Source organism: Pogonomyrmex barbatus, unplaced genomic scaffold (genome assembly GCF_055798465.1).
Source record: "Pogonomyrmex barbatus isolate J1 unplaced genomic scaffold, ASM5579846v1 scaffold1, whole genome shotgun sequence".
NCBI classification, from domain to species: domain Eukaryota; kingdom Metazoa; phylum Arthropoda; class Insecta; order Hymenoptera; family Formicidae; genus Pogonomyrmex; species Pogonomyrmex barbatus.
In genome coordinates this window covers 2320801-2339961 of record NW_028297098.1, presented here as the reverse complement: position 1 = coordinate 2339961, position 19161 = coordinate 2320801, and the positions used below count along the sequence as shown (strand labels likewise).

At 29.2% G+C, this 19161-nt stretch overlaps 2 protein-coding genes across 2 annotated transcripts; both read right to left on the bottom strand.

Annotated features, from left to right (window-relative positions):
• Positions 1–8181: 8181 nt before the first annotated feature.
• LOC105424740 (uncharacterized) lies at positions 8182–11856 on the bottom strand. The gene is made up of 5 exons (XM_011635137.3): positions 11686–11856; positions 11059–11369; positions 10426–10687; positions 9624–9970; positions 8182–9361 (listed from the first exon to the last, which is right to left on the bottom strand). Exons 1-5 carry the CDS (start codon positions 11829–11831, stop codon positions 9045–9047), a joined length of 1383 nt encoding a protein of 460 aa, XP_011633439.2. The 5' UTR covers positions 11832–11856; the 3' UTR covers positions 8182–9044.
• A 149-nt stretch (positions 11857–12005) lies between these two features.
• LOC105424739 (uncharacterized) lies at positions 12006–15696 on the bottom strand. The gene is made up of 2 exons (XM_011635136.3): positions 13942–15696; positions 12006–12891 (listed from the first exon to the last, which is right to left on the bottom strand). Exons 1-2 carry the CDS (start codon positions 14879–14881, stop codon positions 12560–12562), a joined length of 1272 nt encoding a protein of 423 aa, XP_011633438.2. The 5' UTR covers positions 14882–15696; the 3' UTR covers positions 12006–12559.
• Positions 15697–19161: the final 3465 nt, after the last annotated feature.

Below are 19161 nucleotides of genomic sequence, written 5' to 3'. Positions count from 1 at the left end.
AGTTTTTAATATGCATTGTGAATAATTAAAAATATTAGAATTATCCATCAATTTTTGAAATATTTAAATTCAATTTAATTGATTCATTTTCTTATCCATGAAGGATAATTACGATTTCTGTTTCGCTGGCAATCAGTTATTATGAAAACTTTAGTTTGGATTTAATTAGAAGTATCGAAGTAATTATATTGATTACTTTATTCTATTACTTTTCTATTACTTTATTCCTAATTTCCTAATTTCCTAATTTTATGAATTTTAAATCTAATCTTACTAATAAAAGTTTAAAAATAATATCTGAAATTAAAATCTGTCAACTTGATAATTTATATATAAAAAACTTAAACAGATTATACTTTTTTTAGAAATTTATATATAAAAAAATTACATATAATAATCAATACGTAATCAATATTATGAACTTTTAAATATTTATCTTCCTATAAGAATAAACAAAATTTATTTCTAATAATAAATGTATTAATAAATGATTATTTTTTAAATAATCTTGTATTTAAAATAATCTTGTATAATATTTTGCAACATTTTTAATTATAAGAATTAATTATTTGTTATAAAATGTATTTAACTTAAAAATTTTCATTCACAGTTATAGCTGTAATATTTATGATACACTTTATAATTTTTGCATATAATTTTTAATTATGTAAAAACAATTTAGAGAAATCTGTGTAAATATGTACGTGACATATGTAAAACTTTTATCATTTTTTATTTAGTAGAATCCATATGGTATTTTAAAATAATATAGACATAATAATACATATCAGTCGTTGTATACGATACGCTCTTATTAATCGAGAATTATTTTAATCAACGTGCTTTGATTTTTCTACAGGCTCATGTAGCAAAAGATTAAATACCGGAATCCGATTTCCGATTTAATCCTTTTCGGTGAAGGCTTATGCAAAGATGAAGTCATTAAAACTTCAAAGCACTGCGTAATTAGCAGTATGTGATACAAGTATTAAAGATTTGCGTCCCTTATATACTAAGTGAAACTTTAACCCTTTGTGTTCTCTCCTGCGATTCAAATTGTCCAAATAACAAATTAATCATTTACATCATCATTTAATTATTAACAATAATTTGAGAAAATATGAGTTGTTAATTGAATTATTACTATTTAATAAGCAATTTAGAAAACAAATTTTTTCTGATTTTTTTATTATTCTTTTAATACAATTTCTGTTTTTTTTTAAAGTTTTTATATATAAAGATAAATTTTTAAAAATTTTACAAAAGTTAATAAGGCACATTAGATAGATACATATGATTAAAACTTGTAATATTTTAATGTCTAGATTTATATTACATTATATTGCATAAATAAATATTTTAAATAATTCTTGTGTTATTTTAGTAATTGAAATATTAATATTGAAGTAATATTGAAGAATTGAAGTATACTTAAATACTTCATTATATATATATATATATTATGCTATAAAAACTAAATAAATTAAAAAATAATTATTAATAAATAATTATAAATTAAAATCAAAATGATATAACAATAATGCTACTTTACGAACTTATGTACAGAAGCATAGCTCATACGTTCTTACGACACGAAATTACGACACGCGTATGGGACGGTAAAAAAATAATATTCTTTGACCCCACAGCGTCGATTAGAAATGACATTGCTAAATATCACTCGGTCGTGCATCCTTGTCCGCTAATCTGTCTAATCTGTCCCAAAATGAAATAGTTGCGATTCTTTCGATGGCACCCTTTAGATGCACAGGAGAAAACACTTGACCCGACTAGGAAGGGTGGTCTCTGGAGTGGTTTACAACAGGGGGATTATATTTGGGACAAAGTGACTGTCGGAGTATAATCATCGTCTCTGTAGCTGGTCGCGCTAAGCTCGTCTTTCAACTTACTATAATCGATCTTTTTAAGCGTTTCAATGTTAAATTTTTGGAAATAAATTATTTATAAAAATTTATTATTTATTATAATTGTTATTAATAATAAACAATGCAATATTGCACAATATTATTTATTTTAATATTGTTAATAAAGATATAACAAAAAATTATTCATCATTATTCTACAAAATATTCATAAAAATGCTAATTATATTATAACGAAAATTTTCCATAAAGATGAAAATTTTATTAAAAAATATTATTTTTTTATATATTAATTTGATGCAAACTATTAAATATTATCTCAAATTCTATCTATTATTTTATAATAACAATTACCATATATATTATCTAAGAGTACCCTTTTTTCCACATCAATAAAATATTTGTTCTATAAGTCACTAAATTCCATTAAATTCTTCAGTGAACATATAAATCTGAAAATATCAGATATCACGTATATAACATAGCACGTATGTGCACCGACGTTTCACGAATATATCACATGCCTGCGCGAACAATACGAGTCGCAGCATTCCTCCCTCTTTTCGCTTTTTTGACTCACCTACGCATCTCCGCGTTTTCTCCCCCCACGTTTCTCTGGGTATCCAGGCAGAACGAGGGCGGCGTAGAAAGCAACGGGGATAGGGTGCTGACTTTTATTACCCCGTCTGATGTTATGAATGCGACCTGTACGCAACCCCTCGAGCATACGTTTCCCTTCCGTCGTACGTCCTGCATAGCGGTTATGCTTTTTACGGCATGTATATTCGTGGTCATGATTAGTGACGGCTACGGACGCATATATACGACGCAACCCCTATTTAGTCAAATACCAAACATCCCCAAATCTCGATTATTTGCCGCAAGAATATGATTTACACACTTATTTGTATATCTTTGTTGATCACACTTATTTGGCATGTAACAATTGAGAAAATTTTTTTCTTAAGTTAAATTTCGAATATGAAAATGTTTTGATTGAATACTTATTTTATATAAATTATTTATTTAATATTATAAAATTATCATCCTTTTTTACTTTAAAAAAACGTTTATTTGTTTAATATCAATATTATTCATTTATTTTCTATAATTTTATTATTATAAAACAAAACTAAAAATTGAAAATAATGTAAAGCCAATTTTATTACATTTTGACTATAAGAATGTACTTCTTGCAACATTTACAGCACAACGTTCAAAAAGTGGATATATCATTCATTTGTAGCCAATTAGCCATAAATAGCCAGATATTCGTAAAATGTTATATTATTTTTTGTAACATTTTTTGAAGAATTTCGATGGTATGTTTTAATTTCCATAAAAGCTGAACAAAATCACAAGCACCACTTTAGTTGTATGTATAAAAACGCACTTATCTTTATTCTACTTCAATATTTAAATCGACAAATTATACGTTTATTGATATAAATAATCATAACATAATATTCGTATAAAATTATTTAACAACTTCATTACCATCTGCATATAATCATACAAAGTGTTGTTTAATATAACTTTTAATTTGTCATCTATGTATTATATAAACTGTCTACACGACATATTTCGTGACAAATTATTTTAAAGTAAAAAGTAAATTGCAATCAAGCGTTTAAAATATTTAATTGCGGGACTGTTTATATCATCTTTCAATTAATATGAATGAAATAGCATTAAAATAAATTGCTACTTTTGAGAATTGTGAATAAATATGAGAATCATCGGAAATTATAATATTTGTGATGTCGGTAGATGATGGGCAGGTGATGGGACACAGCTAATCGTTGCAAAAATATTTGCATGCTTTTTATCCCTTAATAACGCGAGTGTCGCTCATGTTACTGGCTGATGCGAAACACTCGCATCCAGGAAGAATATTGCAATCAGTTGCGACCAACCGTTTCGCCGCGTAATAAATTATACTTGACCACTCGTTGTCGTATCTGCAACACTAATTGGATGCGAACTACAAACGTTCGAGATTTCTATAACCCTTAAACCATTTTGTAAAGCACTTTATTTCTCAGTTGTATATTTTATACGCGCTAAGATTGATGAAATTAACCGACGATTTAAAAATAATTTTATTTGTATTAATCTGATTTTTTTATTTCTGAGTTTTAATTACTAATTTTACTAATTACTAATCATTATGGGAGTTATTTTAGTATTTAAGTTAATTAATTTCTTATTATATTATAATTAATATTGATATTATTTTATAAACTTTTATTGAGTGCTAATATAAAATTTTCTCTTGTACATAATAATAAAAACTAATATTAAATTATAATATTTATTAATTATTTCTAAATTATTGTAGTAATGTTTATATATTTTACTACTTTCTAAATAGCTTCTACATTTTTATAATAATATTAAATACAAAAAACTCCACTTTTATGTAAAAAAATGCATATTAATTTTAATTTTTTGATCAACATTATTAAAATTAACTCAATGATAAAATATTTGTATATGTGCTATAGCGTATATTTGATCTCATCGATACAAATATTCGAGAAAGAAGTGAGTTGTGAAAATATGGAAATTTGGAAAGTCAGTGATGCGCGTGCAAATGGCAGAACTATGTTGGATATACATCCACGTACACATCACCCTGACGATTTTAATATCCGCGAATGATAAACAAAGTGGTATCTAACGAAGTGGATAGAGGCGCGCCGTAATAAAATTTGCGTTGTGCTCCGTCGTGACCGAGTCGAGGGAAACACCACGAGCGGTTTCCTCTGATTTCAATTACTCCGCGCGACTGGTGTATATGGATGCCCGTTTGAGTAAAAACGTGAAAGGTTGAGGGAAACGTCGAGAGTCGCTTTGCAATACCAATTTGTCATTCGGTCGACCGGAATATTGAAATCTGCTTTGCCATATTTCTGAATGTCTTGAAATATACTCCAGCAATATTGCGTTTTTTTCAGAAATAGCGTGATTTTAATTTTGTACATATTTAAAATATACATTTATAAGGTTGAAAAAATTTTGCAAAATTATTATTTATCTAAAAAAATAAAATATTTTGTTATTAGTCTTAATTTATTAACTACTATATAAGAGAGATATATTATCTCAATTATTATACATTTTTGTTATAATGTTATTAAATAACTTTTTTTTAATATTTTGTGTGTATACGTATATATATGCTTTCATTAATATAATTAATTATCAATTTACAATATGTTCAAACCACAAAGATTTGCATACCACTTAAAGATAAGTAACGTAATTTGGTTGTTTCGCTAAAGTGCTCATGCGTTTATATGAATCTTGTCCGTCAAAGAAGGTTCACGATTAAAACTGCGGTTAATCCCATCCACCCTCTTTAGCTCTCTTGTAACAGCCGCTCTTTAGCGTTGCTTGGTTTTATTCTACTAAAAAGCTCATCTGCGAGTGAAGGACGCAAAGAATAACGCAGAGAAGGAAGAAACAATTCATTGAGAGACAGAAACAAAAAGAGTGGGAGAGTGAGAGAATGAAAGAGAGAGAGAGAGAGAGAGAGAGAGAGAGAGAGAGAGAAAGAGAAACAAATAAGAGAGGAAGTAAAGAGAAAAGGAAGGGAAAGCTTGGAAGAGCAGAAATGCAAAGAAAGAAGGAAGATTGGCTATACTGTGAAGGCTGAAGAGAGAAAAGTATAAAAGAAATTTCTTTCATTATTTTGTCTACATATATTTCATTTGTAAAAAATGAAAATAATAATTTTGTAAAGCAAAAAATAAATAATCTAGAAAAATTCATATAATATTCTTATATACGTATATGCTCTTGTATATAATAAATATATACATACAATAAATTTATTATAAAAACTACAAATTTTTTGTCTCATATAATATGCTATTTATGAATTGCACAATCATGCGTGTAACCTGGATATCTGTGTATTTAATTTTTTATGTTATAATATCTTAAAATGAAGTTTTTAAGACATAAGATTATTATCAATGTCAGATAATGTTGGTTAAATATTGGCGTAATTGTAGGATACGTAACAAACATATGCACTAATGAAACAAGTACCATCGTGTAAAATACCGTGTGGAAGACTGCACGTATATGAGCGTAGTGATTTAGACAGAAAGATAAATATATGGAAAGTGCGATAAAGCAGATAGCAAGGCGGATAGATAGACGAACAGAGAGGGGGTGGTTAACGAGATAGGGCGATAGAGAGAGAACGAGCGAGTTTACTGGGGGTAGGATGAGACCCCACAAAGGCAGTGGGGCTCTTTTGATTCGCGAGCTAATTGGAATGCCGCGGATGCCAACGACGGTGGAGCAGGGGTTGGGATACCCTCTACCAGAAAGTGGGGGTTGCAGGGCTCTTGCAAGTCCCGCTGTAACCGAGGGATAGGCGGAGCTTACATCTCGCACAGGGTTGTAGTGCGAGATATCGAAGCTCATCTCGCCTTCATTCTTCCCTTTCATGACGATTTCGATCTCATCGTGTAGCTTTATCTACGCATAAGCTTCTTTGTTCGATGATTCACCGGTTTCTAGGAATTTTGTAAATTATTATTGGTTTATCCAAAAACAAGAAAATAACAGGAGAAATTCCAAATATAGTAATTTAAGTATAGTTTTAGTATAATTTTATCTTTCTTTTTTATTCTTTTATCTTATAATAGCCTCCGTTTTATTACAATAATTTCAAACTATATTTTTGTATAAACGTTGACAATTTTCTTTAATCAATGTAACGTGTTTACAAGAATTTCGAACTTTATTATGAATAAAAAAATTATTATTGTATTAATAAACGAAACATGTATTAACATAATATGTAAACGTTCACGTTAGTCTCTTTAATTGCATTCAAAAAGATAATTTAATATTGTGTACAATTATTCTTTTAAATTTAGATTTTTCTTAATTCATATATAGAAAATTTAATAATTTAATAATTTAAATAAAATTATTTTATTGATTTATATTTCTAACATATATGTATATTTCAGAATTTACCGATAATGATTTACCGATAATAACTTTTAAAGTATATATGATGATGTTAATTATAGAGAGAATTCAGCAATAGTGATAACAATCATATCAATTGATTCTGAATAAATGAAATTTGTGATAAAATGGTGCATTACGAATTGATTGATATCTTTCTCCATATCTTCGTAATGGCGAAGTCTACATGATTGTGCATCAAGGGCTTTTTGTGATGCTTGTGATTTTGTGATGCTGACACGGGTCCTATGCTAATTTATCACGATGACAATGAGGCTTCCACGTAACGAGCGAATATTAGTTACTAACCATCACCCACGTCAAATTTTTATATGGAAGAATAGTACGCGTGATGCAATTTATGTGTGCATTAGTCTTTCACAGATTTCAGCAAGGCAATATTGTTGTACTTTTTCAGATTACTAATATTTCAAGAATATTAAAGATTAAGAAATTATTTATTAACGACTATATCAAATTTTTGTTTTTATGTTGTTTTAATATGTATGTTATGTATATTTATATATATATATATATATATGTGTGTATATACCTTTGTAATCTTTTTTTATTTTAAAATGATAAAATATAACTTTTTATATAATTTTTACATACATTTAATAGTATTCTTTACATTTATATATTATAAAAGATGTGTTATAAATTTCAAATTTATATTTGTAGTCTTTTGTAAATCTGTTTGCACAAAATATTGAATTGTATTGTACGGATATAAATTTTATTATTGCATTTTCTTATTAATGTTGCATCTTTTATAATATGCAACATTTATTTTTAGCATATTGACATGTATAACAAAGATATTAAATTTGTAATTAAATAAAATATAACTTTCAAACATGAGTACCACGAAAACATTGTTAACAAGTATTTAAACAAAGTTTTAAAATAGTAAAGATTTTTCTTTTATATTTAACATAAAAAACTGCATATTTTTTTTAATTTTAAATACAAACAGAACAAAAATTATCTGAAAAATGTATTAATCAGAAGAAATTTATTAACAGTAATTCTTTCCGATTATTTGTATAACGTTATTCATATTTTGTAAAATGTTTTATAGTAAACCAATGTTTATTTAACATGATGTTTTTGATAATATCAAATCGCTGTCAAATAATATTTATTGTAATACAGTTTTTATTTTTTGATAATATATATAAAGAAAGATCTCTAATGTCAATTATAGCACATCAAATAATTATAATAAATTAACATGGACATTAATTTAGGTATGGATGTTAATTTGGGGTTAATTTGGGGTTAATTAAACATACCATTTATGTTTAATGTACAGATCGAGAGTTTATTCTCCGTTTAACATGTACGCGTATGTCTATCATATAGTTAATTATAGAATAATATCACGTATTTACAGTAGATTTTGTGCGCCAGTGCTAAAAGACATAAAGTGATATTTACCTCTTTAAAATTACAATGAGAAAAAGAATATTAAATCGCTTCATCTGCTCTATTGGCTTTATTCAATTTATATGTACATTGTGAAATTAATTTTTCATGCCTTTGTGGCACAATTTTTATTTATCGCACTACACAGAATACATCTACACGATTCGAAAGACAGTTACAAAAATATATGTTGGACAAACACTAGAAGGGAACTGACTGTGAATATAAGTATTATTGTAGCATCTGGTGATTGTTACGAAGTGCAATGGCGTTTTTCATTGAGTTTATTATATCTCTCTTGATTCTTCGATAATTTTATTTTTTACCAGGTTTCTTGTTATTCAAAGTTATCTAACACTTATTCAATGAACATTGCTCAAAAGTAGCAATAGTTATTTAAAAAATCCTCACGTTTATAAATTTCTTTTTCCTATTACAAAACATAAAAGAAAGATTAAACTTTTTAAATAATTAACAGATGAATAATATATTATAATAAGCAGTAAGATATTTTTAAAAATGATTCCAAAATTTTATTTTAGACAGTACTATTCACTTTTATTTTAGACAGTACAGACAACAAAACAAGTTTCAATATTTTTCGGAAAATATTATTTTTTAAAAGACAATTCAGCCGAGAAAAGAATTCACGTATATTTTTTGTAAAATATAAGATTTCTTAATTTTTTTAACATTAATTCATAAAAATTTAATAAAATTTATGAAGAAAACTTAAGAATCATAATGAACAGGCATTCTTGTTGTACCCTGTGCTGTCTGCACGGTATGTCTGGTTCTATCGCGTAAGGTATTTGGAATATCTTTAGCGTATCTAGATGACATTCGTGCGAATTCATGCGTTATTTCATCTATCGGATGTTTTGCCTCTAATGTTTCATGCATCGGTATATTAGCATCCCTGGAACGTCGTGATTTCATTGAATATAAAGTTGGTGATGGAATTTCACAAGGCCCGACGTTTCCTTCGAAACGAAATTTTGGTTTACAATATCCACACCAGGATTGGTCGAATATTTCTGCATCATCGCCTGGAAAGTAATGATATTAAAAATTAATGTTGATATATCAAAACATAACAGAACTAAATAAATAAATACAAGAATTAATAGATGGAACTAATTAAGGAAAATAATTGTTTTACAATTTATGATTAATAAATGTAATATTTTACATATAATATGCTATGTTATATGCTATGTGCTTATATGCTATGTTAATTATGTGTGATTGTTTCTAATACTATTAAATTATAATTTTCTGAATATTAGAACAAGTTTGTTACTTGCTTACCAAAACGTCCTTTCGTTGAAAAATTAGGATTATCCTGAAATCTACAATTCTTTCTCAAGATTGGTAGTTTCCTAATAGAGATATTACCGCAACGACTACACTTTCTTCTATCAGCAAATTCTGCTTCTGTAAAAGACTTTATTTCTGGTCTTGTCCGTGTTCGGCGACTTGGTTGAGTTAGCGAGGTCATTGTGTCATATCGATCGGCTGAATTCCTTTGCGGAATCCAATTTTGATGATATCCCATTGATGATCTTCGAGGAGGATTTTTCAATGCTTGAGCCGTATATAGATCTTCTTCGGACAATGTTTCATGGACATCATGATCAGGCATATTGTGGTAATACCTAATTATACGGGTATATCTCGCAGAAATTTGACATGTTGATAATAGAACGTATATAATTAAAGAGAATATCAAGCCAAAAGCATAATGCAGATAATTTATCATTAAGCTGTTTAATTACAATGTATCCTATTTAATATGCATTTATTCCTAATTTCTGATTTATGCTACTTTGTCATCTACAATTCATTTAGTTCTTCATTAGCTTTGAATGGACTGTCTATGCCATAATATAATTAAACTAGCATAAATTGAGAAAAAATTAATACTAATTAAATTAAATAAAATGATAAAATATAATTAAAATGTTTGTTAACATATTGTTATAACATATTTGTTTTTGATTTAATACGAAATTCTATTCTTTTGTCCAATGAAAATAATTAAGCATCTGTCCCTAAATAAAAAGTTTTGTAAAATATTTTTTAATGCATATTAAAAATTTATATTACAAACCTTGTTGGTAAATGATAAGCTTGATATAATTTTGGCGAGTATTGAGAATGTCGAATTCTATGAGGATCTTGTTGGCTAATTCGCGTTCGTTGCTGTGCTCGTAACAATGCATCTTTCTTGGTTGCATTTCGTTGTATTGCTTGTGATTCAGCAGGTACATCAGATTCTTCATCTATTTCATCGTCTGCTTCCTGCTCATCATATTCCTTATTGATAGACTCGTCGACTCTTTCATCACTTCGTAGAGACCGCTCGTTTTCCGCTGTAAAAACATATTATATTTCAAGAAATTAAATACAATCGCACGATAGTTACATGATTTTTATTGCTTTATATGCTTAATTAATTATAACTATTTTATAAATAAATATAACTTTTTACAAATTTTACTATAAAAACTTTACTTAAAAAACCTTTCTTTCTTTCTAAATATCATTAATTAATTCTTTTATACTTCTTCCATCTTTTATCTATTCATGTATATATTATAATCAAAATTAAAATTTTTTACTTCATTTTCTTTCTTCTTTAAAAATATGTATTTGAATTATATTTTGATTTACTAACTTTTTTATCGACATATGTAATGGATTTTTGTATAAAAAAAGAATTAATAACATTTATATCTTATACCTTCTTCTTCGGCATCTTCTAGATTATCTTCAGTAAAATTTCCTAATTCTTCGTCAATATATTCTGCATTGTTTTCATCTTCCTGCTGTGTTTTATATCGATCTTTATTTATGACAGCAACGTTATTAGTTCGATCTTTATTTCTACCAGATTTTGTAATCTGTTGATATCTTTGTGGTACTTCCGTGTGAAGAACAGAAGAATGTTTTGGATGCGTCGAACAGGGATAAGCATTATGTTTAAAAGTCTTATGAGAATTTGCAGAAGAATAATAGCTCATCGTTGATTCTGGTATTGGACTTTGACGACGTCTAAAAATCACGAAATTTATTTTTTATTCACTTTTATATAATATTGCTATTCTTTCTTTTATGAAAACCATTAATTTGACTTTTTGATATTATACGCCTAATAAAATCATACTTTTTAAAATCAAAATTGTTTTATATAAATTTTAATATTAAATCTTTGAATGAAATATTGTTAGAATATTGTTTGAATGAAATATTTGTTAGAAAAAATGTAATATAAAATTTTTTATTACAGCTTCAAGTTACAAGGTATAAAAGGTTTTATATAAGGGTTTTTTATTAATCTTCAAAAATTTTATCACTTATTAAAAAATACCTGATATTTTGATCGGTCATGTCTTGATTGTTTCTTTGTGTATATTTCCAATATGCATCAGCCGGAATTCTAGTATCAGTGGTTTGTTTAGCAGACCACGTGTGTGGTGAAGTATACTTTGTCTTAAGTCTTCCAATTTGCTCCATTCTCGTTAGAAAGCTTATATAAATATTTAAATATCATCAAAAATGAATCTTTCCATTTGAAATTCTTAATTCTCATACTTTGCACTTCACCTTTATTAAATTTTGTTCTTTATTATTTATTACATTTTTTATTTACACTGTTTTCTTTTGGCACAATTTTTTATTATTATTGAATTTATTTTGTCGAAAATGTTTAAATTTGACTCAAGTATGATTTGCACTTTTTATCATAACAATTTGTTAATCACGAATACTTTTATAATTATTTAGAAATGCAGTGAGATGTCACATCAAACATATCTTCGTAGTTTTAAGTTAAAATATGAAAAAAATGTTTTAAAAACTAAAAAACTTACTTTAATCAATAAACGTTAATATTTTTTTGCAGTACACAGTTCTCTTCGTCACAATCTGCAATCCATATACAATTTTTCCAAAGAATGAGATTTGTAATAAAATATAAAAACTGGCAAGACGATTTGCACAGAGATGAGAGTGAAGAAAGAAAGATGCGACGTAGATATTTTACGAGAAGTTATGGAAAACAGTATTTTTTCAAAAAATCGATAATTGCACGTTTGAAATCTCGTTTGCAATTACATCCATGTAGAATAACTTCTCGAATTCTTAAGACAATAAAATGAAAAGGATAGAGCAACATACTTAAGGAAGAAGGATCAAAGTGACAGTCACGATCAAGGATTTCGCGTAGATCGTGAATTTCTGTTTCACCATTTGTCAGTTTCGTTGCTGTCTTCGTGCTCCAACGAAGAGTTCAACGTGCGTTGGAACTCATGCACTCTCTGGCTCTGTTGCTCGTGATGCAACTTTCGCCATTTGATTCGACGATTCTGGAACCAAACTTTGACTTGCGCTTCAGTCAATCGAAGTGCATGAGCCAAATACAATCTTTCAGGGCCCACCATGTATTGCTGACGCGCAAATTCACCCTCTAGACGTTCCAATTGTTCCGCCGTGAAAATTGTTCGTACCCTCTTCACTTTGCCACCTCCACTAGAACTAGAACTCGAACTACTATTCTTTGTCGAGCTTTCCTGACCTAAGAAAATGGCAAACAAACATAACAACTATAAGAATTATTAAACTATTTATTGTAAAGAAATTTAATAATGATAAAACTGGCTAACAGATGTAAAAATATAGATGTAAAAATAAAAGATATAATATGTTGATATTTTCTGATAGGGTTAATTTTTGCACATATGTTTAAGCATATTCCATTAAGAAATTTTACAAAAATTCTGTATAAATCATATTCTGAAAGATTCTATAACTAAAATTATAAATACTTGTATTTAGAACTAACAAATTTTTGAAACTATTGATTTCTTCTTGACATAAAAATTTGGATATTTGACACTTGTATTTCGGTAGAAACTAAAATTTATCTGAAGTTAGTTATAGACTTTCGATTATCACACAGTTCACGAAACACAAAAATATTTCGATTGTTCTTCATTTAATCGAAAAGCATATGGAATATTTCTATTAGAAATTAAATTTTAAACGCGTTTCTTGTTTTTGTACAGAACATAATAATCTTATTTCTTTAGTACAAGGTAATTTAATTAATTTTTTAAAAATATTACTATTTTAAAATACTTTTGGTTTAAATTTAAATTATAAATTTATTTTAGATTAATTATAATTTTAATTTTAGTAATAAATAGTTTTATCGTTTAGCATAAGATAATAACATTTATTACAATATTTATTTGATTTGTTATACGAGACAGACGAATTTAAGTATATATTTAAAAAGTCATTTTGCATTCAAATAATTTGTTTTGTATGTGATTTAAAACATTTATCATTAAGATGTGTTATATAATAAATAAATAATTTAATATAAAATTTATTTAACATACGCTAAGAAAAATCTAATAATTTCAGAAATACACAATTTCATAATGACATAAGAAAAGCAATACATTATTAATTAATTGATCAATTGTAATTGATATTATTAGAAACTCACGTCTATGGTTAAATTTGACTATATAGGCAATGAAATTATAGCCAAAACCAATCAGAATTAACAGATAGACTGTAATATACATATAACTAAGAGGAAAAATATTTTAAATACCTTGATGTTTCCTATATTGTTGTTGTTGATTTCGTTTCTCTCGTTGATTATTCCTTAGACCTAGAATGGCGTCGATAGTGAAGGATTTTGCTTGTTGCTGCTGCTGTTGCTGAGAATGCTGCATATGCGTAATCGAGTGCGGATGCGGCACTTGCGTCGACAGATTTTGCGCGGATAACTCCGTACCAAGTAGATGCGAGCGTCTCATACGCTCCAAAGCAATGGCTTCAAGATCAGGATTCCTCGGTTGCACTTGCAAGTTCCTGAATTCCTTGTGATCTAGCATATTTGAATTTTCCAGTAGACCGGTGCCACCACGCAATCTTTCGAGAGCCAAACTGCTAATGTGAGTATCCCTCATTCTATCCAAGGAAAAATTAAACTCTTTCATACGGTCGAGATTATAATTCTTGAGCAGGCTAAAATCTTTCATCTCTTTTTCCACTACGAAATTGAGATCTTTGCTGTACCTATCTAAAGAGGATAATGATGCATGAGGACTCCTTTGTTTGGTCTCGCGCAAATTAAATAACACGTTCTTAGCACTGGAATTTTTTGATCTGCAAAGCGTCATCGCAGCATCAACCGATTCTTCGTTCTCGTTTGATCTATCCAAAGGATAATTAATTTCAGAGAAGTTATTAGCGGAGTAATCAAAATCCTTGGTCTTATTCAACGTCATAGTCAGATTTCTAGCCGGATTTTCGCACGGAAATTCGTTAAATCGAAGAGACGTCCTATCGCCGCTTTCGAGACCAAGATGAAAGTCTTTTGATTCCGTTGATGCATCTTCTTTAGATTTATCGATAGACAAATTCAACTCTTTGATACGCTCATAACTTTGAAATGCTCTTAATTGAGATTCCGAGTGACTGCTGTCGCTTATGCAATCCGATAAGTCTTCCGCCGTTAGTCTACCCGACGGATCACTTGTCTCCATTTTGCAATCCTTGAAACTATTATTTTTTTCCTTATGTTTTCTTGAAAATCCTATGAATAGTATTGTACAATCATTCAACCGACGGGACACGATTAACGTTCATTAAATTTTTTTATTATTTGATATAGACATTAATTTATTATTAAAAAGGAAATTGAGAGGAAAATTCGATCCTTTTTGGAGCAGTATATTATTATTATTTATATAATCACTTATCACAAATTTTGGAGCAGTATATTATTATTATTTATATAATCACTTATCACAAATTCTTTCCGCAAAAATGGCCAAATATATCCAATTAATTTTTCTTCTTCACCATAATCAATAATTCTATTTTTCACTGTTTATGAGTTATTATTGAAAAGTATAAATCCCGTGTTATTTCAAACAAATATGTCATTCTTCAGTCACATTGACTTACCATCCACAATTCTTTGCAATGCACAATGTTGAAAAAAAGTCAAAAGTCGTTAAATCACCATCACATGGTTGATAATTATACCATAGTAAATCACTACAAACTCACGCATTGTCACAACTTTCATAGATTCACTGAAGAATTGTAAGTTACTTAGATTATCAAATAGATAATAGACAAATACGCGAATAACAAAAAATAAAGGCAAGGAAGAGGCAAAAACATGAAAAGAAAAGCGTAGCAGTATCGAAAGACTGAACTACGAAAGCGCCTGCGACGAAGTATGATCGGACTGCGTTGGCGCTCTGCAGCATCCAAGGATAATGATGTCAAGCACGAGGATCACCGCTATCGAATAGGGTTGGCCAACGGGACCAAGGATATCCAGCTAATGATCCCGTACGTGACGAGGAGGGTATTCACCCGCCGCCTCGTAACCCTTCTTGCCCGCCCGCCCTTCCCTAACAATCAGTCGACCGTTATGTTTCACCTCCACAACCCCCAAATGGACCGCAGGATACCCCCTCGTATGGTCAATATTTTTTCATTCGACGAGAGAAGGCCGGGGCGCGCGTCGCCGCCGGATCCTGATTGGTTGGATTCTGCCATCACCCCGTATCCGAGACACGCCTACCGCGAGGTATCGTGGGGGTTATTTGCGGGGAGTCTGTTACTTTTTTCTACCCTCTATCTCGAGCTATCCAGCCAGCATCCACCTCCGCCAGCTCGCAACCGTTCTTCCTAGTCGTCGTTCTGTGAAAGCTTCCCCGTCCCTCCTATAGGAACTCATTAATAAGCTTTCGCTTAGACCGACTAGCTCACTTCAAGATGTTGATACCGACACCAGGCTTCTCTCAGAAAGCGTATCTGTGGAGACGAAGATGAGCGCGTGCGTGAGTGTGAGCGTAGTTAGCTTGCTTCGGCCGCTCGTCAGCATGTCATCCGTATCTAAGACCTTTTGTAATTAGGTCCTAATGATGATGAGGTAGTTTAATTTTGTTCGGATGATCTTTCTTATCTCATCTTGGATTGAGATAGTCTTCAACATCGAAGAGTTCACTCGCTATGGATTATTGGGTGGAATTTCGCGCAATTTATCTTACGAAATTTCACGCTGACTCGAGGAATTCTTCAGCTAATTACATAAAGGTGATAATATTATAATGAACATAAATTAGATGTAGAAAATTATTAGGAAAACAGGAGTTTAGAATACCTGTTGATAGAATTTTTATTTGAAGTATACTTCTTGTTATATTTATTATATGTAATGAAAATAAATTATGCTTTACAATTTATTTTTATATATCTGAAAGAAATTTATAATAATAAATGTTATTGTTATAGTATTGAAATTATATACTAAAAACATATTTATTTTATAATGAGAATAAATTATAAAAAAATAAAAGAAGTATATTAATCCAAAAATTAAAAAATGTGATATTCAAACATGAATATTAAAAAAATATTGTTAAACGTGATCTGTATTTTTCTGCAGTTACTATATAACACTAAATTAAGACTAAAGTCTTAATCGGCGATTATCGTTATTAATATATTCTAAAGATGTTGAGGTAAATAAGGTTCTCCTTAATTGCTTCATGCCAATCTGAAACTTCATCCACAATCCCCTCATTAGACGTTGACGGGTATGCGGGAATTTCAGTACCTTGGAAAACCTCTAAGGAGGTTACACTCTAGGGCAAGAGCTTAATTATGTCGAGGTTTTACATCACGTTGACTTCATGCACGCATAGCCTTATCTTTTTGTCAATATGACATCTTAATAATATTCGATGTTTTATTTGAAGGTAAAGAAAAGGATTGATTTAATCTTTTAGAATTTAAAAGATTTTTTATTAGTTGTATTTTGTTATATAATCCGCTGATATAAATAACATATATACAATGGAAAAAAGTAAAATGTTTGGATATTTTATAATTATATATTTAATTATAAAACTGTTTAAAAACATATATGAGAATGTAAAAATTATGTTAACGCGTATAAAAAATTTTGTATCTTTGCATACATTAATAAGTATGGGTATATATATATATATATATATGTTATTAATAAATTCACATGTTCCATCTTTCATGAAGTAGGCACACTCATGAATAACATCTCTAATAAAAGTTTTACGCTTGAAAAGCTATTATGAAGTTAAGATTGAGCTATAAATTCCAAATTTACACACACTTTTAAGCTATTCTCTATTTTACAAACCGGTTCGTAATTGCATCATATATTTCTTATTACACGAACTTTGTTACAAAATGCTTTGCTACAAATAATTATAGCTTCGATAATTTAATCCTTTCAAATTAGTTTCAAATCTTTATTTAAATAAAAAATCTAATTTTTTTGCACATCATTTTAATATTATGTATATTTGTGAATATTTTAAAATAACTTTTAAAATAATTGTATTTGAAAAACTTTTTAAAATCATTTTATTAAAATATTCATTAATAATTTTACACTATATATGTCAAAGACATTTAAAGACATACAAAATAAATCATCATTGTATTTGTATTAAAGATGTGTCATCATGTATATTGTTGGATTAATTTTTTCTTCGTCTTATTTTCTTGTCACGCTCTAGTTTGATAATTATCAGCTTTTGGATAAGGTTCACGAGGGGAAACAGAAGCAGGGTCGAATGAAATTGGCGACAAATGAATAAATTAAATGGTAGTCCGCACTATAGTGGGGGTCCAAAAGAATTTCTATTGAAGCCGATACTCACCCTCTTGATCGCCGCCCAAATGACTTGCGACTCACCCTTATTACGACCTGAAATTTATCACGGAAATTTCGTGGAGTATTTTATCTGGATAATTGCTCCGCTTTATAAGAGCCACCCTTACAAGCCAATATATAAGACAAAGACGATCAAGTAAAACTTTTATTTACTTCAGCGTATTTGATTTGATATACAGATAGATTAAACATTTGATCAAACAAATCAGACTTAAAATTTATTTTAGTTTCTTATTTTACATTTTGATTTTTATAAAGAAATTAAAACTTTTTACTTAAAGCACTTATTTTAATATTTTATATAAATTATTAATCACAACCTAATTTAAAAGCATATATGAGAATGTAAAAATTATATTTATATTTTATACATAGATAATTTCATCAATTTTACGATTTCAGAAATATTAAAAATTGTTAAAGAATTCAATTAAATACGATATAAACAATGTAAATTTAATGTATTTTGTACACGTCAACAATTTCGTAAATGAAATTGTACATTCAAAAATGTGATTTGTTCAGTCATGATAATTGGAATTGACTTCCATGAAGTCCTCACATTGTCCATATCAATCATTAAGTGACTCGATAAATCTATCAACTGCGGAAACTAATACTATTCACGATACCATTCACGATACTACTGACCGCTGATCGCGGCCACAGAGAAAATCATTAACTAACTAAATATCAATTTTGACGGTAAATAGTAACCGCGGTATCTATTGTTCCCAAATTGAATCAGTATCGAGAATGATGTACAGCTTAGCTGTATGATCCCTGCCGCATAGGCGCGGACGCGTGTGTAAAATTTGCGAACGCATAATGCCATACGCATCCCCCTTATATCCTTCTAGCCTGAACAGTCCAGGAACGTAGGTATTGCGATCGACATATACAAAGCAATCTCTCCCTTCCTGGACTCTACAGCATTCTGTTGCCTTACAACCGACGCTACCATCCTCCCCTGTCCCTCTTCACCGCCTTGGTTACCCTTGCCGCCTCCTCCTCATCCTCTTCCTCTGGCTTTCATTCCACATGCGATATTAAAGCCAAGGCAATTAGCGGTGGGGGTTGTTGCGA

Excerpts from the sequence above, each read along its gene's own strand:
- LOC105424740 (XM_011635137.3), bottom strand. The coding sequence starts at position 11,831 with ATGGAGCAAATTGGAAGACTTAAGACAAAGTATACTTCACCACACACG. Across the intron at positions 10,688-11,058 it reads AGAAGATGCCGAAGAAGAAG|CGGAAAACGAGCGGTCTCTA; the intron begins GTATAAGATATA and ends ATGTTTTTACAG. Across the intron at positions 9,362-9,623 it reads TTCAACGAAAGGACGTTTTG|GCGATGATGCAGAAATATTC; the intron begins GTAAGCAAGTAA and ends ATTACTTTCCAG.
- LOC105424739 (XM_011635136.3), bottom strand. The coding sequence starts at position 14,881 with ATGGAGACAAGTGATCCGTCGGGTAGACTAACGGCGGAAGACTTATCG. Across the intron at positions 12,892-13,941 it reads ACAATATAGGAAACATCAAG|GTCAGGAAAGCTCGACAAAG; the intron begins GTATTTAAAATA and ends CCATTTTCTTAG.